General features: G+C 43.9%; 1 protein-coding gene across 1 annotated transcript in view; it reads right to left on the bottom strand.

The window, feature by feature from the left end:
- The window catches only part of CUBN (cubilin), a 180,968-nt gene that overhangs the window by 21,849 nt on the left and 136,364 nt on the right, over positions 1–22,755 (bottom strand). The window contains exons 37-51 of the mRNA XM_073581881.1: positions 16,171–16,376; positions 14,923–15,104; positions 10,827–11,022; positions 10,445–10,642; positions 10,013–10,159; positions 9,496–9,686; positions 8,900–9,071; positions 7,619–7,793; positions 6,623–6,801; positions 6,195–6,404; positions 5,622–5,762; positions 4,206–4,387; positions 2,287–2,458; positions 1,570–1,926; positions 550–671 (exon numbers count right to left, since the gene is read on the bottom strand). Of these exons, the coding sequence (XP_073437982.1) occupies positions 550–671; positions 1,570–1,926; positions 2,287–2,458; positions 4,206–4,387; positions 5,622–5,762; positions 6,195–6,404; positions 6,623–6,801; positions 7,619–7,793; positions 8,900–9,071; positions 9,496–9,686; positions 10,013–10,159; positions 10,445–10,642; positions 10,827–11,022; positions 14,923–15,104; positions 16,171–16,376 (2,830 nt within the window). The remainder of the gene's footprint in view (positions 1–549; positions 672–1,569; positions 1,927–2,286; positions 2,459–4,205; positions 4,388–5,621; positions 5,763–6,194; positions 6,405–6,622; positions 6,802–7,618; positions 7,794–8,899; positions 9,072–9,495; positions 9,687–10,012; positions 10,160–10,444; positions 10,643–10,826; positions 11,023–14,922; positions 15,105–16,170; positions 16,377–22,755) is intronic.

Here is a 22,755-nt window from a genome sequence, read left to right as displayed (position 1 = left end):
TTACACGTTGTTGTATGGTTCTGACAATAGCAAGGAGTTTGTATGTTCTCCCCGTGTTTGCGTGGGTTTCCTCCGGGTTCTCCGGTTTCCTCCCACACTCCAAAGACATACTGATAGGGAATTTGGATTGTGAGCCCCATCGGGGACAGTGATGATAATGTCTGTAAAGCGCTGTGGAATATGTTAGCGCTATATAAAAATAAGACTATTATTATTATTAATTAGCATGACCACCAGAGCAAACAGTCATGAGTAGATAATGGGGATATTTAAGAACACTCCCAAAATGTTTTCAATATTCTATAGGTCTATGGTACACCCCCAAAAAACTTTATGGGCATATTCTGTACCCCTTAAGGCTCCGGTGGTCTATGGGGTATGGATTCTGTGCACAGGATACCAACAGATTTAGGATTTGGGTCTTCACATGAATTAAGGTCGGATACAGTAGGACATCCCCTCTAGTAGTGGTCATGCTCGGTGACTCTACACTTACTGCTCATTTACGATCTGATCAGCACTTTTTGGAATTTTTCAGAAAAGACTCACAGTAATTATATCTCCTTCTGGGGCCTCCAAGAGCCAGGCACAGTGGCTGAGAGCTGGATATTCTTCAGGAAAGTTGGGGCTAGCGACAACTCCGGACGCCCCACTCTGTACTCCGCCACAACCTACAACAGAGCAGGAACTATTATTATAAGGAATCGTTATAGAAAATCTGTTACCAGATTTTTGCCACCTAATCTGAGAGCAGCATGATGTAAGGGCAGAGACCTTGACTCCAGTGATGTGCCACTTACTGGGCTGCTTGCTGTAGTTTCAGGAAAAATCACTATTTTATCAGGAGATTATCACTAGAGGACTTTACTGTCCATAAGAGCTTGCACTCTAAAGAATAGAGAAACTTACCCAGTGACTCTTGGTATGGAAAAAGACTGCCGTGCAAACTGGGAGCCGCTGATCTGCTCCCCTGCCTCCCGACTTCGTGATTGCCGGGTGCGGTGTGCTCCTGAAAATTGACAGTTTGGACCGGCAGCATGGCTGCGTCTCCCTGATGCTGCAAGCAGAGGAAGCTTTGCCTCTGCAGCATCAATCCCGCCAGTTATAAATCAGCACTTACAAGCTCTATTAAAAAGAGCTTGTAAGCACTGTGCATGCTCAACCACCAATGCTAGACTGTGGGGGAGGCCAGTAACCTAAACAGTGAGCATTAAATAGTAAAATCCACCTGTTCTTGAGAACGTAGAAGACTTTTATTAACGAGTAAATTAGCAAGTTGCTTGATTTTTACCAGCACTTTGCAATTTTAACCATTGGAGATATTGACAGTACTGTAGTGCGGAAGTTGTGAATTTGCGCCTGCTACATCTTTACTTTTAAAATGGGATCTAGGGATCTCATCAGGATTTCCCTGATGGAATCCAACCCCCTATATATGATTGTCAAATGGAACCTGTTTGAATAAAGCTCTGATCATTGGACCGACTTCAGAGGCCATCAGCTAAAGTGCTACTAGCCATGTCCGACAACAACACAAATATGACAGATATGACCGACTGTGATCTTTACCTGTAAATAAATAATCAGCCACAAATCCACGGTCTTCCACTTCCGCGTTGCTTACAAAACGCACCCAGATTCTGGCAGCAACAAGAGCGAGAGGAACAGACGGATTTGTCCGTCCACACACTCGGCCGATGACCTCGCCTTCTGCGTGATCCGTGCGGATTTCTATGAAGTCGCTCTGGCAGTCCTGGTGCGGCTCCAGCTGCAGGGCCTTGAACTCGATGTATGTCGTTGAGTTATAGGTGTTTGGATTGTGAATGGTCCATTCACAGTTCAGGTTCTTTGCGTAATTCGTCACCTGATCATATCCTGGAGATGTGAAGTTTCCCCCAGTAGCTTCCATGAGTGACCCACCGCAAACTGCAAGATAAATGTGTCTGGCGTTACGTGCAAGGTTTTAGTGGGGCGGATATATAACCGAGCTGTATCAGCTTGAACTAAAGCGTAAAGCAATGGTCAAAATTTGACATTTTAAAGTTGAACTGCACTCAGAAGTCATCCGAGTGCAGCCCGATGTTTTCCATGGACTCATTGACTTGCGTGGACGAGTGTGAACCAATAATTGGATCCATCTGCAATTTTTTTCATTGGAGCGGCTCTGTCCATGCAAGAAATCAGACATGTGCACGGCCCCATAGATTAACATTAGTCCGATGGGTTGTCGGATCGCATTCGGAGCAAAAATACGGCCATGTGCATGAGCCCTTAATAGTTATTTACCAGCATCTTCCAATGAAGTGAATGTAGCCTGTAATCCTCCGCTGGACATGGACCCATCTGTGATAAATGACACTTTCATGGTGTTGCCTGAAGATCTGATTATTGTGTCTGGAGCGATGCTACCACAAAGTTTTTCCAAAAGAGGCGACTGATGGCGATAACCATTGTACACCTGTAATCAGATCGGAAGACAAAGTAACGGAAGTATTACTGTAACTTACAGCACGTGGGAGCAAGAATCAATGGTGACGTAGGGGGGAACCAAAAGGAACATAGAAGTAGCAGTGGTGATCCAGGCAAGTGATACTTTAACATCAAAACAGTTTGATGATGTGTTAGATCAGGGAGCCTTATGTGCACACGCTGCGGATCCACAGCAGATTTGGTCCTGCAGATCCACAGCACGGTGCAGAATTTTCCGCGCGGATTTGCTGCAGTTTCAAAACCGCAGCATGTCAATTCTTTGTGCAGATTCCGCAGCGGTTTGCCACCTGCTCCATGACAGGTGTCAAACCGCAGGGGAAAACCGCAGGCTAAATCCGCAGAAAAACTGCAGGTAAACCGCAGGTGTTTTGACCTGCAGATTTACCTGCGGTTTTTCACAAATCTGCAGAGCAGTCTGCAGCGTGTGCACACACCCTTAGGCCACATGCTCCACCACTACCTGTCCTGTAGGCCATAGTTTGGCGTAGACATATGGCCTCCAAACAGTCCCGGCGCAGACGGCACAATGACATCACTGCACTGCTCGGCTTGTGCCATACTGCTCTACTTGTGTGGTACTGCGTGGTTAGTGTTGTACTGCTCCGCTTGTGCCGTTCTGCGCGGCTTTGTGCCATACTACTCAGTTTCTGCCATACTGCGTGGCTTGTGTTATACTTTCTGGCTTCTGTCGTACTGCTTGGCTTGTGCCGTACTGCTCGGCTTGTGCTGTACTGCGTGGCTTGTGTCGTACTGCTCACTCCTGACGAAGTCACCTAGAGTGGCGACAAGCGTCGGGTCTCTGGCCTTACCTGCTCCACTTCACTTCACATGGGTTTTGTATTGTGCTGATTGGCGTATGTGGTTACCATTGAGGGTGGCTATGGAGATTTCTCTGTCCACCTAGACCCCCTCTAGCCCCTAATGGTCTGGTTGATCTGGTCATTGTTGTTCCCTATACTTGATCTAGGGCTGGGTATCTTTATTTATATGTGTGGTTTATTCGGTGTACATTTCTATCTCTCTTATACACCACATACTGATCAGGATTCCTTTTGGGTCTACATTATCCTATGTATTGTTTATTGTTGGAAATGCATCATTTGTTCACTGCACTTTTATATTATTGATGTTTCTGACTCATTTTTGACTTATATTATCTTTGTGTGGGCTCACTAATTTTCCTATTGAGAATCTTGTTTACATGGACCTAGGGTTACAGGTATCATTCTCGGTGAGGGTGTTAGTTGGTAGCAGGTAGGTAGCTCTATTATGAGCATTGTATCATCTGTGTATGTGTCACATGTGTGACCATTTTTAAAGTTTTTTTTGCAGTTGTTTGCTGTGTTCAATAAAATTTGTATCATATATGCTATTTCCTATCCAGGGTGATCCCGTTTGTGGCCTATTTCTTTCTCTTTTTTTTTGTCAATTATATGTACTGCTCGGCTTGAGCCATACCATTCAGCTTGTGCCATACTGTGTGACTTGAGCCTTACTGCTTGTCTTGTGCAACACTGCTCAGATCTCTTGGATTAATTGAGTATAAACTTTCTTTTCTGCCTAATCTGAGATTGTAATCTGTGCCATGGATTCTGGCGTCTCCTGAATGGTAGCTGGTCTGACTGGGATTGATTATTGCCCCCATTTGAACATTACCTTGAAGTGTGCATCATAAATACCCCATAAACACCCCAGAACTTCTCCATAGGACTTACAGCCACATAGTCATTAGTACAGCTCTGGTGGTCTTGCAGTTGTAGGTCGTGAATCGTCAGTGTCACACGTTTCCCCTCTGGTACTGTTATTCTCCACTCACAGACACGATTATGAGGGTACAGATTGGGATAATTAGGAGAATGTAATGTCCCGGTGATTCCATTAATATCCCCTCCGCACTCTGTAACATAAAGCGTTTCCACATTTCTGATTTCAAACAGTATTTCTAAAAACACGATGGTGCGCCACAGACATACAATAACAGGGCAGGAAAGCACCTATTGTTTACATCAAGTTTCTATATTCAATGTATTATTTTCTAATGTTCTATTCATAATTTATCTTATCTCTAAATAGATTAAAGAAAAATTTTAACATTTTGCAATTTTCGTACTGATCATCATCACTAGGCCAAATATTAAACTCATATATCCTGTTTTCAGCTACATGGAAATAATCAGCAAGAGTCGGGATCTGACCCTACTGACTGGTATACAAGTATTTCTGTTAAAGCTTTATGATCTGGGCAAAGGTCATTGTGAAGGGAGGGGAGGAAGTGAGCTGTGACATCACCTATTGTGAATGGTGGATCCTGTGTTATTAGGCATTGTACAGGAGGAGGAGGAGGTGAGCTATGACATCACCTATTGTGAATGGTGGATCCTGTGCTATCTACTGTATATAGTGGTGTTATCAGTCATTATACAGGATGGGGAGGAGGTGAGCTGTGATATCATCTATTGTGAATGGTGGATCCTGTCTTATCAGTCATTGTACAGGAGGAGGAGGAGGGGAGCTATGACATCACCTATTGTGAATGGTGGATCCTGTGCTATCTACTGTATATAGTGGTGTTATTAGTCATTATACAGGATGGGGAGGAGGTGAGCTGTGACATGCCCTATTTTGAATGGTGGATCAGGTGGTTTCAGTCATTGTAATCCTGTCTGTGATGATAATGAGACTGCTTGAAATTCATCTGTAAAGAACAGGATGTGTGAGTTTAGTAATTGACCTAGTGTCCCGTGTGAAAATGGTGAGATTTCCATTTTTTTTATTTAGATACAAACTTGAAAAAAAATATCAAAAAGTAAAATAAAATATATTTAACATAAAACCTGATTTAAACAATAGGACATTTTCTGATGACATATTCCACATAATGGAGTCAGCTGGTAGGCTTGACGCTGCATAATAGCCGACAGCCCTAGCTAGAAGAGGTGTAGAGATGTAGAACTTTACCTTTGTATTATAGTATCAGCATGAATAATAAGTGAAATTATAATCTGATGATTGACCCGCTGGACAATCCATAGCAAAGTGCTGCTTACAACTCTTCACAACCCCTACCCCCTGAAGCATCCAGCCAGGGATTACCCGAGATTACGGGAGTTCCACTGCCCTGAGTGTCGCACCTTCTACACTGGCTTCATAGTGGAGGCGGAATCCCTTGGCATTCACAGATCCATCACTGACAAATTTCACGTAGGCGAAGCTGTCGGAGGTCCTCACCTCTCCTGGTGTTGTGTTATTGCAAAATGTTCCTAATAGTTTACCTATATAAGTAAAGAAAAAATATATATATTTTTATGTACTTTTTGTACTGGAAAGTATTATGTTCATGAGTCAATAATGGGCTAAAATTACACCAAAAAATGAATATTCTATTTGCATGGCGTTCTCCTCAATGTCTGCACTAGAAAATGCAATATGACATTTTAAATAACTAATGCAGCATTAGTGGGGCCTGGCACTGGCTTACTTTCTGGAAATAAGCATTAGAAAAGGGGATACAGGGAAAAAACTTGTCAGAGCATGCTGAGAGTTGTAGTTCCACCACAGCTGGAGTTCTGCAGGTTGCCGACCCTTGCACTATAAGATCTAGGAGTTAATTAGGAGACAGATGCCCAGTCCCTCCATACTTCTGGGCCTCACCGTACCTAGGTACTCCAGCCCTGCTATAGAATGTGACATACGAGTGAACTCACCAGATGCGTCATATTCACGGATTTCTACAAAGTCACTTAAGCAATTTGAGGAATTCTGAAGATCCAGAGACTGAAATCTGATGATGAGGTAATGCCCTGTGGGACCATGGAGAAACCATTCACACGAGGAGGCGTCGGGGTAATTCTGAGTCGGGTAACCAGGACTCTGGATGATGCCGCTCTGCCCATAGTGTGCTCCTCCACAAGTAGCTGCAAACACGTAAAATTAAAATGTTATCAAATATAAGAGGATAAAGTATCTAGTGACCTAGTAAATTGGTGAAACTATGTCTTTGTGTGCCCCAGAAGATCAGTCATGTCCTCCATCTCATCCTTACTTTCCTGTGTCTGGCTGTAAGACAACTGTCTGCAGCAGGAGCCTCTCCTCTTTGCAGCAGATGGTAGATTATGGTGGTCCAGCAGCTTACCTATTGAGTACTGGGCATTGAATCCTGCACGGGGTGTGCCGCCATCTGTTCTAAACCTCACGTACATAGCTGTGCCCAAGGATTTATAGGTGACAGGTAATGTGTTCCCACACAGTTTTGCAAGGACCCTACTGGCAGAATCCGCACCATCTCTTAATTCCAGGTAACTGCTGCTGCAACTAAGAAAATGTGTTTTGTATTAGAAGTCAAAACATGATGTAAAAATGTACTAAAAATGGGACTATCCATGACTCCATAGTAATGTGACAGCTAAGCTTCATCAGGGGTTGACCGGCCTTAGACTATAAGTCTGCAGTCACTCTTTGTGACACTCTGTGCACTGTGAGAATTCTCCGGTGTGGGTTTGTGACCACAAGTATGTTATTTGCATACATGCTGTCACATGCCAACTAGATGTGGGCAGCCTGGCTCAATGCAAGTGTATTGAGAGAGGCCGGAAACGTCTAGTTGGCATGTGGCCGGAAGTTTTAAAATTGCACACCTGGCTTTTTTTTTTTTTTTTTGCTGCGTACGTGGTAAGGAAATTCACAGAACAAAAATCGGGTTTTATCAAAAACGTTTGCACCATTTGACTCTTTGTTTCCCTGGAAGTATCCAGTTTTTTGCTCTTATTTTATTCCCGCTGCTTCTCTCATTGTTCAGTTATTTATTTACGTTTTTAAATCCACCATACTGTTTCGGAGATATGGGCCTTTTTATTTGGTGTAAATTTTCATGCTATTCATCCAGGGGGCGTGGATCAAAGGATAATACTCCAGAGCAGTCTAAAGATATGCCCCAGAGGATCATGTGAGCCACACCCCAGAGGATCCACACCCTCTTGTAAAAAAAACATAGAAATTAGCCCTAAATCAAAAGGCCCATATCTCTGGAACCGAATGGTGGATTAAAAAAAAAATAAAATTACATGAAGGTGTCCATAGCTTTAATTTTTTTTCATTAAATGTATAGAAAGTATTAGGAAAGTAAAAATACTTGTCAGAAATTTCAATGTAGAATTCATCTTGGAAGTGGATCTCCACAGCTTCACCATTCGGTACTATGATGGCCCACACGCAGTCTGTATTTTGAGGATAAGGATTAGGATAATTTGGTGATGTAACAAAACCATTGGGATTGGAGTCTGTGACATAAATGGTTCCTCCACACGCTGGAAATAAGCACAATCATAAACAAAATGTTATCACGACATATATAGTATGTATATATACTGAGCAGTGCTGCCGGCATTTCTGCTGATGTCACATCGACAGAGCAACTCTTCTTCTTCCTCTCTGCTCTGTTGGCGTGGTGTGACTTCTGATGTCATGCTGACTGACAGCCGATTCCACACAGCAGGATGCCGGCAGTCAATCAGCATGACATCGGCAGTCACGCATTGCCAACAAAGCAGAGCAGAAGCCGCTGTTCTGTCGATGTGACTTAAGCAGAGTGGGTGACAGCACTGGTCAGTGACTGCACAGTGGCGGCTAAGGTCTGCAGCGGGCACAACAACCATAGGCACAACTACCTGTCTATTAGTTCTTAGGATCATAGTAAAAAAATAAATATTCCCGGATAACCCCTTTAAGTAAAAAAACAAATGGTAACCTGTTTAATGACCATAAGCAGGAATTTTCACAGTTGTTAGAAATTGACAGTTTTTTTAAAAAACTATTAACTTTCCATTATACAATGAATATGTTACTGGAGTACCCCTCTAATAAGTATAAGGTGCAGCTCATGCTTGGTTCACCACAAGGAGTTATGAGGGACACACTAGAGCCACTAGAAAATGAGCCTTTTGGACATTTGACCTTTCTTTAAAGGGGCTGTGTCAATAAGTATTAAATGTGTCTGTTGGATCACAAAACATAACAATAAAATCATGAGAAATGGTGTTGATGCTGCCATTCCACACTTGTTAGGGCGCCCTCTGGCGTTCTCTTAATTCCCTCTCAGAACGTCATCCTGATGTGTCCGTGTCGGGGGTCACACATGCTCAGTAGCTCACTTCTATCACCTTCCCGCAGGTGGCAGATTGATTCCTGTTACTGTGAAGAGCAGTCGCTAAGAATCTGTCTACTAGCATTACGGTAACTTCTTCTCACCTGCAGTGGACACATTAGATGGACGTTCTGAGAAGGAGTCTCAAAAACAGCAGGGGGCGCTGTAACAAGTGTACAACCAGCAAGATCTACACACGGGAGAATGACCAGAGAAAGTCATATTTACTCGTGAGAGTCCGGAGGCCATCTGAATTAAATGATCACATACCTAGACTTTTTGCCTCGTATCTGAATTTAAACCCTTTCCCTTCATTACTGGCGTCTGTGATGAATCGGACAAAGAGTTCATTGTCGGAGGTGTGCATGGTGGACGGCGCGTTCCTGCCGCAAAATTTTCCATTTCCAAGTGGAGGGGCTGACTCATCGGGTCCATTTTTCATCTGGTAAAGTACACAATTTGAGTTAAATTCATTGTTGTGTTCTGATTCATTACAATATTTTCCCACTTTGAATACGGACGCGATCCTGAAACAGGTGAACGGTGACGGAATCATTTAAGGTGTCGGTGGGTGCAGACAGCGATTGAGTGGGTGTTATTTGCAAATTTGCAGCAAAAACTATGTTGCGCCACATTTATAACATTTCTATTTTTCATTTTCTGTGCAAGGAAATGTGGCTTTGCAAAAAAGTAGGTGTAGTTTGTTGTAAAAGGGGTGTGGCCTTACGTGCAACGCTATGTTTCTAAATTTTGGAACACAGTAAACTAACTAGTAGGATGTGTAAACTTAGACTACAAAGTCAAAAGATGTAAAAGATTTATCCAACAACAGCCACAAGGATAAATCTGTCTCCCTTTTAAGGTACCTCCAAGTAGTCTCCTCCTCCGCAGGAGTCATCGTTGTTCAGTACTTCGAATGTTTGATCAAAATGGACGGCAATTGTGAATCCAGTGGTGACCAGGACGTGCCACGTGCAGTTCTGATTGGGGATGTAGTTTTCGGGGTAATTCTGTGATGTGATCAGTCCCCTGTTTGCATGTAAATATCCACCACAACCTGAATAAAAGGAAAAAGTACATTAAAGAAAAACCCACTTCTTTGTGGGTGTACGGCACTTTTGCCACTTTTGTCTTTTTTTGTATAGAGTGTATATAAAAGAGAGGGGGCCCCATAGCAAAAATCAAATTAGAGACCCTTGTTATGGAAGATGAGGTTTGCATGCTGCTACTATGACACATTTCCAACTCCTTACCCCTTATTTGCTATGAATACAGCTCCTCAGGGGCGGGGAGTGCTAAACAGGTTTTTATCAATCAGTACCAAGGGGGGATGGAGTCAGTCACCAACCCTAAATGTACAGAATAAGATTAAAGAATACTTACTTTTGTGATAAGATGCATTGAACCCTCTTCCAGAAACACTGGCATCAGAAGCAAAGTATAAGAACATAGCATCACCAGATGATCGAATTGGTCCTGGAATCTCTCTACCGCAGATAGTGGCAAGTATGGGGGCAATGTTGTTGTCTCCTTGATGCCAAAAAAATAATACAATATATTAATAAAATTTGAAAATTATATTACCAACAACAATAATGATAATGGATAGACATAGATTTAATAGATAACATTCTGGATGCCTGCAGTCACCACTAGAGGGAGCACTGGAGCATAATGCAGACTATGATCCTTCTAGTGGTGTCCTGGAAATTGAATATCTGCTTCAGAAGAGTGAAGTACAAAATCACAAACAAAAATATGATAATAAATAGTAGACACTCACTTTATTATATTCTTTATAGAATAATCTCTCACCATCTCTGATGACTAGCTTGTCATTACTGCAAGTGGTGTGTGCTTCAATATCCACTGACAGGAGATTCAGCTCCACCGTGGATTGAGGAGACCTGATCACCCAGGTGCATACGATCCTTGGTGCGTACATATTGGGCCACCCAGGAGAGAAAAGGAATAATGGTGTTTCTCCGGTCCGTAAAGCTCCACCACATGCACCTGTGATACAACGAATAAACAGCAGTAGTAGATCAGCCTTGTCAGGAAATCTTCTAGAGATGGAAAATGAAATGGCGCCCTCAATCTCAAATTTTGATACCAATAGCCTTGTTATAACAATTAAAAAAAAATACTTGAAAAATGTATATTTTTATAATTCCTTACAGGCAGCTAAGATTCATACCTGGAGCTATGGTGGGTACTGGCCCCGGGGATACATTGACTGCTCTCCATTCCAGGAGAAACCCCCTATTGCTGATACTGTTGTCACTCAGGAATTGTATTGTCACTGTGCTACCAGAGGAGAAGAGTGAAGGTGGAGGGACAACGCCACAATACGTGCCAATCACGTGAAAGTGTATGGTAGGTCCATCAAATATCTGCAAAAAGAAGTACAATTCAAAACAGCATTACACACAGATAAGAAAACACATGATTATAGTGTACAAAACAGCTGCTGCACTAGCAAAAAGCAGCGGCAGCATGATAAAGCCCACAGTCAAGGTGGGGGCAAACTTTACATGGGCCTGACAGTTCTTCTAAAATGTCTATGTGGCGCCGCCAGGAGTATGGTCGCCACAGTGGCATTACCTTCCTCCTAGGAACACACACAGCACAGTTCCCACTCCAGGCCAGCAGAGGGAGCTCTGAACCCAAGCTGCTGAGGAGCTGCTCTCTGTGGCCAGGAAAGGGAAGTTAGTGAAGTTCGTATGGAGAAGGCGAAGTGTGTGAATGTGGGAGAGGGGAGCTGGAGGATTGAGCAGAATTCAGGCTCACTCCTAGCTGAAGCGCATTGTCCGGAGTCCGGTATCCGAGGTTGTATGGATACTGATGTTCCTGCAGCAGAAACCGGAGGAACAGGAGGCTGTAATTGCTCTGTTCCCACATAAGACTCGGAGGCACAGCAGCAACGTGTCAGCCAGAAAGAGGAGGCTACGGCTGTCTGCCATACGAGAGGAGTTCTAAAAGAGAGCAAGCAAGAGGAATTTCAGTGTAATTCAGAACTGCAAGTACCTCAGAGAAGCGCTAGGAAGGAGACTACACAACCCATCTGCATAGAGAGATTCCTAAGTTGCTTCCAGGCTGATCAACTCCTGTTCCATCTGTAATCTGGATCCTGGACTGCACTTACAAAGCAAAGTAAAGGTAAAGGAAACTGCACCCTCTTGTGTCATTGCCTGGCGGGCAATCCATCTGTCTTAGTATAAAGCCCCATGAAGAAACAATTCAAAATTATCTGTTTTTTAAAAATCTGTATTTTGATGTTCTTCTGTTATTCCTTCTGAAAATAATAATGAATAAATTGGCAAAAGGGTGTTGCCATTCCTTTTCTCATTAGGGTGTTGTATCTACATACCTTGAGCACTGATAGTGCTTGTAGTGGCTAGAACTGCTGTTACAGAGCTGCTCTGTGCAGCTCTGTCTACTGTAATGTGTCGCCGACCGGGTACTGCACATCTGCCCCATATTAATGTGAATAGGTGGCGGATGTGCAATACCCGTCTGCGGCCTATACAAGCAGACGAAACTGTGCTGTGCGGCTCCATAACTGAGCAGATCCGGCTGACACTGAGAACTGCTGATCAGCAGGGGTGCCGGGTGTCGCATCCCCACCGATCAGACATTGATAACCTATCCAGACAATATTTTTTACTGACGAATTGGAAAACCATAATAAATTATTATAAGTGATCCATGTCTGCAGCCCAAAATTCAGCTGCAGTCACTGTACAAAGATGATAATTACAATCAAAATAATCTGTAGATGTTTCTTGAATTTCAAACACATAACGGACATCTTACATTTTTTTTATGGATGGGGGAAAAAGACGCCTTATTTTTACAGACTGTTCTGAAATTTCTGGAACCTCACATTACGAGGGACGGACTAATCAACAGAAGAGCCGCGGAGGTCAGCAGGTAAGAGGTGGAGCGCCCTCCCTCCGCCGTGCAGCAGTCACGGACCCCTGCTGTAGCCGATGGAATGGGACTTGCAAATCGATTTGCACCAACTCCACTAGTGACCCGGTCTAATTCATGAAAAACAGATGCACCTAATGACAGTGTCCAATAAAACAGCCCTCAGACACGGTCACAGGCTCCTCGTTGCTCCCTCAGCGGTGTTAACTTTGCTATGCATTCAGGAGAGCAGGATCATAGGGGAACTGGAACATTCAAAGGCATTGTAAGAAAGAGAATGGTTTATACATTGTACACAACCCACTTATTACCCATTACACTGATTATTTGATATGGAAATATATGTTTTTAACAAACGTAAAAGCAAATGTAAGCTGGTGACATTTTATAATGTTTGTTCTTCTCTATTTTGTTCTTTTCCCCTCTCTCCTCTCTCTACCTCTCTCATCCTGCTTTCTTTTTCTTGCCCCCTCTGTCCTCCCTGTACATCTCACTCCCCTTTCTTTCCCCCTCTCTTCTCTGTACCTCTCGCTCAATTTTTCTTTTTTCTTTCTTCCTTTCTCTCTCTCTTTCCTTCTTTCTTCCTTTCTTTCTCTCTTTCTCCCTCTCTGTACCTACCTCTCTCTCACCCCGTTTTCTTTCTTTTCTTCCCCCTCTCTTTACCTCTCGCTCACCTTTCTTACTCTCTCTTTCTTTCTGTTCTTCCCCCCTCTCCTCTCTGTACCTTTCTCTCATCCTTTCTTTATTTCCTCCTCTCACCTTTCTTTCTTTGTTTCGTTCTCCCTTTTTTTCTTTCCCCCTCTCTCTTCTCTGTAACTCTCACCTTTGTTTCTTTCTGTCTGTCTTTCTCTTCCTTTGTTTCCCCCCTCTCCTCTATGTACCTCTCTCTCACCCTGTTTTCTTTCTTTTCTTCCCCCTCTCTGTACCTCTAGCTCAATTTTTCTTTCTTTTTCTTTCTTCCTTTCTTTCTGTCTTTCTCCCTCTCTGTACCTACCTCTCTCTCACCCTGCTTTCTTTCTTTTCTTCCCTCTCTCTTTACCTCTCGCTCGCCTTTTTTACTCTCTCTTTCCTTCTGTTCTTCCACCCTCTCCTCTCTGTACCTTTCTCTCATCCTCTTTCTTTCTTTCCTCCTCTCAGCTTTCTTTTTTGTTTCTCCCTCTCTCTGCTGTGTACCGCTCACTCACCTTTGTTTCTTTCTGTCTGTCTTTCTCTTCCTTTGTTTCCCCCCTCCCTCTCCTCTATGTACCCCTCTCACCCTGCATTCTTTGTTTGACTTCCCCCTCTCACGCTTCTCTGTACCTCTCTCTCACATTTCTTTCTCTTTCTTTCTGTTCTGTCCCTCTCTCTCTTCTCTGTACCTCTCTCTCACCTTCTTTCATTCTTTCTCTACTTCATTCTGTTTTCCCATCTCTCTCTTCTCTGTACCTCTCTCTCACATTTCTTTCTCTTTCTTTCTGTTCTGTCCCTCTCTTCTCTGTACCTCTCTCTCACCTTCTTTCATTCTTTCTCTACTTCATTCTGTTTTTCCATCTCTCTCTTCTCTGTACATCTCTCTCACCTTACTTTCGTACCCACTTTCTTTCTTTGCATCTCTCACCTGTGTCTCTACATTTTGTGAACTACTTATCTGTCTTGATGAGAAAGCCCACAGGAGAGCAGAGAGAGAGACATGCAGCACTGAGGAGAAGCAGTGTGCTGCTAGGAAATGTAGTTTTAGCAGCTAAGAATATGACCACCCATTCATCTCTGTGAAGCTGGATGCACAGATTAGCAGGACATGAAGAAAAAGACAAAAACGTACATGAAAGGAACTTTTTTGTCAGGCTATTACTGTATATTAACAATAGTCATGCTTTGTGAAAAAAAATATATATATTGCGAATATGGGAATAACCGTTTAAATCTGCACATTCAGCCTGGTGTTTGTGAGAAAGAAGCAAAATAAGGTAAAAGTTATATTACAAGAATTGATAAGTTTGCAAAAGACTGATCAATAATTTAAAAAAAAAGTTTATTCTCTAAAGGCATATTCCCATCTCTGCCATTTATGTTCAAGGAAATGCCGAACTATTTATTAGATTCAGGTTCAATCTCCGGGACCCTCTTCTACTGAACAAGGATCTGCAGGGCTCCTCCATAGACTTCACCATAGCCTTTCTTCATTGAAATGTATGGAGAATGATGGTGAGAATAGAAGAACAGTGATCACTAGACCCCCGGTCTTGTAGCTAGGTGAGGTCTGCACCTTCCTGGTGGGTATGTGGATGTGACCTAAGTCCTTAGAGTAGGAATACCCAATGAAGCGACCATAATAATATCAAAAGAGTTTTATCCCATAAATGATAGGGATTAAAACTTACTCTTAGTTTGTCATAGTTGCACCTTGCGTGGTCTTCAATGTCCATCTCCAAAATTGTAATCTCGATGATGCGACCTGATTCCACATTGATATTCCAGGTGTAGTCAGAATGGTGAGGGTACTGCCTGGGCCACAGCGGAGAAGCAACTTGTCCAGAGCTTCCTTCTATATTGTTCCCAAATACTAAAGGCATGGAATAAAAATTGATTAGATATTACAGAAACAACGTATACCTTCTTTTCCAAAACAGCGCCTCCTCCAGCCGCTGGTTGTTGATAGTATTGCAGCCCAAATCTATTCATCTTAATGGAGCTGAGCTACAATATCAAGATACGCAGCATATTGCTTTGTTCTATAGATCTGATTTATGCAGCATGCCAAGATTTTGATTATATTTTTCCAGCAGTATAAAGGGGTTTTCCAGTTTAAGAAAACCTCTCTTCCCGAGCTTGAGGCTATGTACCCACATATGCAGAAAAAAAACTGACTCCTTCCCAGGAAAAACACGCGTTTTTTTCCGCGATTTTTGTGCATTTTTGCACTTTTTTTATGCGTTTTTTCCAGGAGCATCCTCCTGCTCATACAATATAGTTAGAAATGTGGATTTTTCCGCGAAATTAATGAACATGCTGCGTTTTTTACCGCGATGCGTTTTTTTCGCGGTAAAAATACTCATACTCATACTCATCAATGTGCACAAAAAGTGCGTTATGCATTAAAATGAATGGGATGCTTCTTGTAAGCGTTTTTTAAGCGCTTTTGCCAGTAGAAAAGCGGAAAAAAAACGCTTACGTGGGTACACAGCCTCAATTTTTTTTTTTTTTTTAAAACTGTGCCTTTCTTACCCTGGATCCAGTGCTAAGTCTTAGCTGCTGCTCCCGGTGTCTGTTATTGTCTGCAGAGTCAACGTCATGTTGATAGCGCTGCAGCCAATTACTGATATCACCCGTTCTGAGCTCACTGATTGGCTGCCATGCTGTCGACATGATGACAATGACGACGGACACTGGTAGCTGTAGTGGAGACTCAGTGCTGGACCCAGGGAGGGTGAGGATAGTGCAGTTTTTTTCTAAAACAAACTATAGTATCGGAAATAGGGGATTTCTGAAACTGGAAAACCCCTTTAAACATTTTTTTTTTCCTTTAAGTTTTTTTGCATTTATTATTATCTCTTATCTAATTTTTTTTATTTACATTTTTATTGTGTATTTTGAGAAAGGATGGAAATGAGGTGAACTGACAGACTTACAGTGGGAGAAGGTGGCTCGAAACCCAGGGCCGCTCACAGTAGCATCAGACAAAAACTTCACCCAAAGGATGTGACCGATGATTGAGGAGACATTACTTGGCAATGTGTTTCCACAGAAATGTCCTAAAGATACACCGGTGTCATTTCCTTCTCTAACTTCCACAAAGTCACTGGAACAGTTGTCACTGGTCTGAAGTGAGAATGACCTGAGGGGGGTGGAATGTAGGGAGATTTCAGAGAGGTCAAACAATACTCAGAACGTGACATGTCCTTCTTGTGAGCGAAAAGGTTCTGCCATAGCAGAACGTGAGATTTCAGCTTAAATTATTAGGTGCCTGTAATACCCCAAGGAAGTTCAGAAGAACCAGGATTTATGTCCTAAACTAACAGCATCATTAAAGGGGTATTCCCATCTCCAAGATACTATCACAATAAGTGGTAGGTATAATAATATTAGCAAATACCTCCATTTAGTAATGTAGCATAGTTCTACTGATTAGCTATGTTGCCTACCTCATGTACAGAGCAAGCCTGATGACTAAGGAGACAAGCCTGATGACTAAGGTGTCCAGTAGGTGGCGCTAATTGGTGACTGGCATCTATCTCTGTAGGCACTCTCAGGGGCTCATGCGCAGGACTGATTTTCTCAGATGAGTGCTAGCTTTGGTTTTCACAGAAGCCTACGTATCCATGAAAAAAAAAAATCGGACTGCACTAGGATAAGATTTGAGTGCGATCAGATTTTCACTGACAGACGAGAAGGTGGAGAAACATTTTTTTTTTCCTCTCCACCTCCGAGAAAAATTGATGACACTCCGATCAGAATAATTGGGTCATTTTTCTCGGATGTGGAGACATCCCTCATGTGGACCCACCACAATACAGAGTAGGCCATCAGTGACTGATTAGTACCACCCCCTTGACTCCTAAGCCCTGAATGGCAGGAATTTTAATTGATAAAATACATGTAATACTGAATATTTTTGTGCAAACCTATTTATCAGTCTATCTATCTATGACATACTGCTGACATATCAGGCACCATGTTCAATGTAACAGGTTCCAATAGACCCTAGTGGCAAGTGTGATGGTCTTCTGCTGCCAACAAGGACCTCCATAATGTGTCTGAGCCAAGGCCAACCTGAGGATCCTCTTCTACTCTTTTAGTCTCCTCCAACTATGCTCATAATCTCCCCAATCTTTGCTTTATCTTAGGAATCGTGTAAACGTCCGGTTATATTGGACTAGCGCTATCTGGGGTTTTCGTGGATAGCACTCATACCCATGACATTCTTTGGGGATGTGCACATATCCGATTTTTTCATGGATCCTTACACTTTCATTGTCGATTTTTATCTGACACTAGGATCAAAATTGGACATGTTTCCGATTTTTTTTTTTTTTTTTTACTTGGACGACTAAGTCCAAGAAAAAAACGGATAAAAAAAGTAGCACTCTGTAGCGCTATAGCATGCAAACATGAAATATGAAAAATGAATTGCATTACTGCACCAGAAATATGAAAAATTGAGAATGCTTAGCGCATAAATTGGCCAATTCATGTGTACCCGGCAGCCATGATAAGGCGATTCTCGTTGGCAGGACCTAATGCCAATCCTCTCTTAGGCCTCTTTCACACATCAGGTTTTCGCCGTCAGGCGCGATCCGGCGCTTTTGACAGAAATCGGATCCGGCGAAATGCAATGCCGGATCCGGTTTCCCCCCATTGACTTGCATTTGCGCCGGATCGCGCCGGATGGCCATGCGTTTCATCCGGTTTTCGCCGGATCCGGCAATGTGTCGCGATCCGGCGTCTGGAAAAAACGGCTACTGTAACGTTTTTTGTCTCCGGCGTAAAAGCCGGACACGCCGGATCCGGCGAGTCCGGCTTTTTTACACAATGAAAGCCTATGAGCGCCGCAATGCGCCGGATCCGGCCACCGGATCCGGTTTTTTGGTCTGAGCATGCTCAGTAGCTCTGCCCACAAGACATATATAAAAGCAAGACTGTGGGACCCACAGTCACACCCAACATGCCACCCAAGAAAGCAACCAAGCGCAGCAGGAGAAGGCAGGAGACCACTGCAGCACCATCAGCACCACCACCACCCCAAATGGAGCAGCAAATGGAACATGCTGAGGAGGGGAGGCCAGCAGCAGATGAGAGACGGTAATTATCAAATCCCCCATTCCTCCAAACTAGGGCTATTGAATATCAAGATATTCATTGGCCCTTTGTTTCTCTTTATTCAACAGCCGCCCAATAGATGCAGCAGCAGCAGCAGCAGCAGCAATGGCAGCAGCTGGAACACCACCCACAGGCATGGAGTGTGGCCACCAGGAAGACAGCACATCATCTTCTGGGAGCCCTCCCTCGCATCGTCAGCGTTTGACGGTAAGTTTTTATTTCCAAAATCCATCATCTCTGTAATATATGTCTATTCATTGCCTTTTATTTCAAAACAGGAATCACAAGATGAAGAGGAGCTCCCAGAAGAAGAAGGAAGGGGTGGACAGACACCTGGAGTGGGCTCACAATTGGTAAGTTTTTTGCATCAAACGCAGAAACACAACATCACACTACACACAACACATAGAAAACAATGTTCTGCAGACCACACACAGCAAACAAATGCCTACATCCAAAGACATAACATTTTTTGTTTTCTTCTCTAGTCTTCCCAATCTGGTGCTCGGCCAAGAGGTCCTCGCAGTGCCTCCCAGGGTAGTCGGCGACAGCAACGCGGCGGTCACCAGCGTGTAAGTATAAATATTTTTGCTTTGTTTTTTTGCACTTTTTATTTCATTTCTTATGTGGAGGCTAATTATGTTATTTTTGTCTTTTTCTTTAACAGCCTTCACAGCGTGCTCCCGACTCTGACGGTGAGGATGGAGGACTCGATGTGGACCACCTCATCGATCTCGTCAGAGAAAGGGAGCCGCTCTGGAATATGGCTGACCGCCGCCATGCTGACCTTATCGTTACCCGACGACTCTGGGAGGAAATCTGTTCGCTCCTTGTGGGCCGCTGGGAGGACCTCGATGTTCGGGCCCAGATTAAAGAGCGTAAGTATATACAGTACCGGTTGCTTGATGTAAACCAGTGTTTCCCGAACTCCAGTCCTCGTGGTTCCCACGGATCATGTGTTCAGGATTTCTATTTACTATGGAAATCCTGAAAACATGACCCCTGGGGACCATGAGGACTGGAGTTTGGGAAACACTGATGTTGTATACTAACCACTTTGTCCTTTCTCGTTTCAGGGAACAGAATTGTGAATCGGTGGCGGTCTGTGAGGGATCGTTTCAAGAAGGAGTTCAATAAAGAGATGCGGGCCCCGAGTGGATCTGGAGGACGCAGGAGCAAGTACAAGTACGCACAAGCCCTGTCGTTCCTCCGGGAAACAATGGTCACTAGAAGGTAAATATTACACACCACATGTGAAAAAAAATGTTAGATGTAAATTTTTTTTTTCAGCCAGGGCCATACCATGTCAGTATTTTAATTGTTTTTTTTTCTCTTTATTCCACAGCACGGTGAGCAGCACTCGGGAGCCTGCACGATTGGACCCTTCTGAGGCGATCCCTGAGGAGACCGGCACCGAGGGACACTTCGACCGCCCCGGTACATCTGCGCCTTCCCACACATTCGACCCATCTGTCCCATCCACCAGCACAGGAGCATCGTGGCCGCCTACATTACATGAAGCTGCTGGTGAGGAGATCGCTTTCCCTTTACCCCACCCTTCTGCCCCTGCCACCTCTAGTACACCTGCGGGTACTGGGCGGCAGCGGCAGAGGGGTCAGGAAAAGACTTATGCGCCAGAGTTCTTGCATCTGAATGCATCTTTCCAGAACTGTCTAAAAGTCTTGTCAGAGCAAATCTCCGCAGGCTTTCAGCAGATCAACTCCAGCATTGTGGAGGTGAAGACACTTCTGCAAACCATGCATTCAGAAGCAAGATCATCGTCAAACCACACCTTTTTCAGGTCTGTTGTGGAGCGCATGGAAACGCTCTCTCCTGCCCAGCAGATGCATGTAATGCATTCATGCCACGCTGCTCTCCAGCAAGTTACCTCCCAACCTCCTCCTCCCACCACAGTAGTTCCTCCACCTGCACCCCCTCCAGCCACTTTCCATCCTCCCCCTCCTATTACATCTACACCCCCTCCAGCCACTTTCCATCCTCCCCCTCCTATTACATCTACACCCCCTCCAGCCACTTTCCATCCTCCCCCTCCTATTACATACCATCCACCTCCCCAGCACCATCCACCTCCCCAGCACCATCCACCTCCCCAGCACCAGCAACCTCCCCAGCACCAGCAACCTCCCCAGCACCAGCAACCTCCCCAGTACCAGCAACCTCCCCAGCACCAGCAACCTCCCCAGTACCAGCAACCTCCCCAGTACCAGCAACCTCCCCAGTACCAGACATCTCCCCACTTCCAGCAACCTGCCCCGTACCAGACATCTCCCCACTTCCAGCAACCTGCCCCGTACCAGACATCTCCCCACTTCCAGCAACCTGCCCCGTACCAAACTCCTTCCCCATACAACTTGCCATCAACATCATCTGCTCCTACAGTCCCTGCCCAACCCTCCACTCCACCACCCACCACCTCTTCTGCTTCCCACATGTCCACCCATTCTGTATTTTTTTCCACACCTTCACCTCTAACTGTTCCTTCCCCACCACGATCCCAGTCCTCTCTCCACACTCCCAGTGTCGAAGTGTCCCGCAGCCCCTCCAGCAGTATTTCCACCACACACTACACAGATTTATAATGTGTGTATTTAAATAAAAATGACCAGTTTTATGGTTTCAGTTTTATGGTTTCAAAGCTTTATTAAACAAGTTTATTAAAATTTTAAAAAAGTTTACTAAAAAAAACATTTTCCAATAAAAGTTAAATTATTTTACACTGGTTGTCTGTCATTTCTTTCTGCGGCGAAAAAGGTTAAATACAGGGTATTTAAAAGGTGAAATGGTATTCAAAACCAGGTATATCACTGTGGGTAAATTTTAGCTTTTTGCCACAGTTGTGTTCCTGGTTGTGTTTGAAGCAAAGTATTTCACCTAAAAAGTTGTGTTTATTGTTGGTGATTTCCTAACAATGTACACAACTTTTGTTAAAAGGTGAAATACTTTGCATAAAACACAACCAGGTACACACCTGTGGCCTAAAGCTAAAAATAGTAAGACCATGACAAGATAGCCAACTTTGGTTGGCAAAGGTATATACTGTTGGTCCAGAAGGTACACAAGTTTGGTTAGGGCACAAATCTTTCACACTCTGTCATCCTGCCAGTGTACTCTGCCTTGAGGTGACATAAAGTATAGTGCAAAATTGTCCCTCATTACTGAAACCGTCACAGAACTTCTAGTGGTAATGTCATGGTAATCTTGCAAGGTGGTTTCTTCAGAGGTGTCCTCAATGGAAATGGGTTCCTTGCAGATAACAAAATTGTGGAGTACCACGCACGCTTTGATCACCTCGTCCACAGTTTCTGTCTTGAGGTTGATCGCAGTCAATAGGACCCGCCATTTGGCTGTCAGAATACCAAAGGTACATTCAACCATTCTTCTTGCTCTTGTGAGGTGGTAATTAAAAATGCGTTTTGGTCTTGTCAATCCTCTGCTAGAGTACGGTTTCAAAAGGTGTTCTGACAGCTGGAAGGCTTCATCCCCTACACAGACAAATGGCATAGGTGGACCAGATGTTTGCGGCAGCGGTCTAGGTGGTGGGAACTGGAAGGTGTTTCCATACAGTTTACGCCCCATGGCAGACAGTTTGAAAACTTGAGAGTCATTGGAGCGGCCATAGGCCCCAATATCAACCGCAATAAATTTGTATTCCGCGTCAGCGATGGCCATGAGGACAATTGAAAAATATTTCTTGTAATTGAAATATTCCGATCCCGATCCAGCTGGCTTTACAATGCGGATATGTTTCCCGTCCACAGCGCCCAAGCAGTTTGGAAACTGACATATCTGTTGAAACTTGTCAGCAATTTCAATCCACCTCTCTGTTGTGGGCTCTGGTAAAAACTCTTCAGCTAAGGAGTCCCACAGTGCACGGCATGTGTACTTCACAATTCCAGATATGGTGGAAATCCCGAGTCTGTACTGGAAATGCAGTGACGAAAGGGATTCTCCAGTTGCAAGAAATCTGTGGGGAATTAAAAAACAATAAATTAGTTTTAAATCACAGCATTACATACCAAAACTCAGCTATAACACTTGGAGATACAAACTACCACCAACAAGATTGCAGTGAAAGTGTGCTCTGATGCGAGCATATCCAATAAATGTGGCTTACCTTAAAGTCACCATCAGACGCTCTGCGGGTGAAACAGAGAAGCGGCAATAGGTGTCCGCTTTTCTTATGAGGTGTGCAATGCGCTCCACCAAGTAATCAAAATTCTCCATTTTCATCCGAACATATCCAAAAAATTTATCCGGGTTTCGTCGAAGGTCCATGCAGAGTGTAGAATAGACCCCACGCATCATTCTCTTGGCTGTGATGGGGTGGATCCACAAATGTCGTCTACGATGCCTGATGCGCTGCTGTCTCGCTCTCT

The sequence above is a fragment of the Dendrobates tinctorius genome, unplaced genomic scaffold (genome assembly GCF_039654945.1).
Source record: "Dendrobates tinctorius isolate UK_male_01 unplaced genomic scaffold, ASM3965494v1 ptg000070l, whole genome shotgun sequence".
NCBI lineage: Eukaryota > Metazoa > Chordata > Amphibia > Anura > Dendrobatidae > Dendrobates > Dendrobates tinctorius.
The sequence above is the reverse complement of the archived record's forward strand: the minus strand, read 5'-3'. Positions and strand labels throughout refer to the sequence as shown.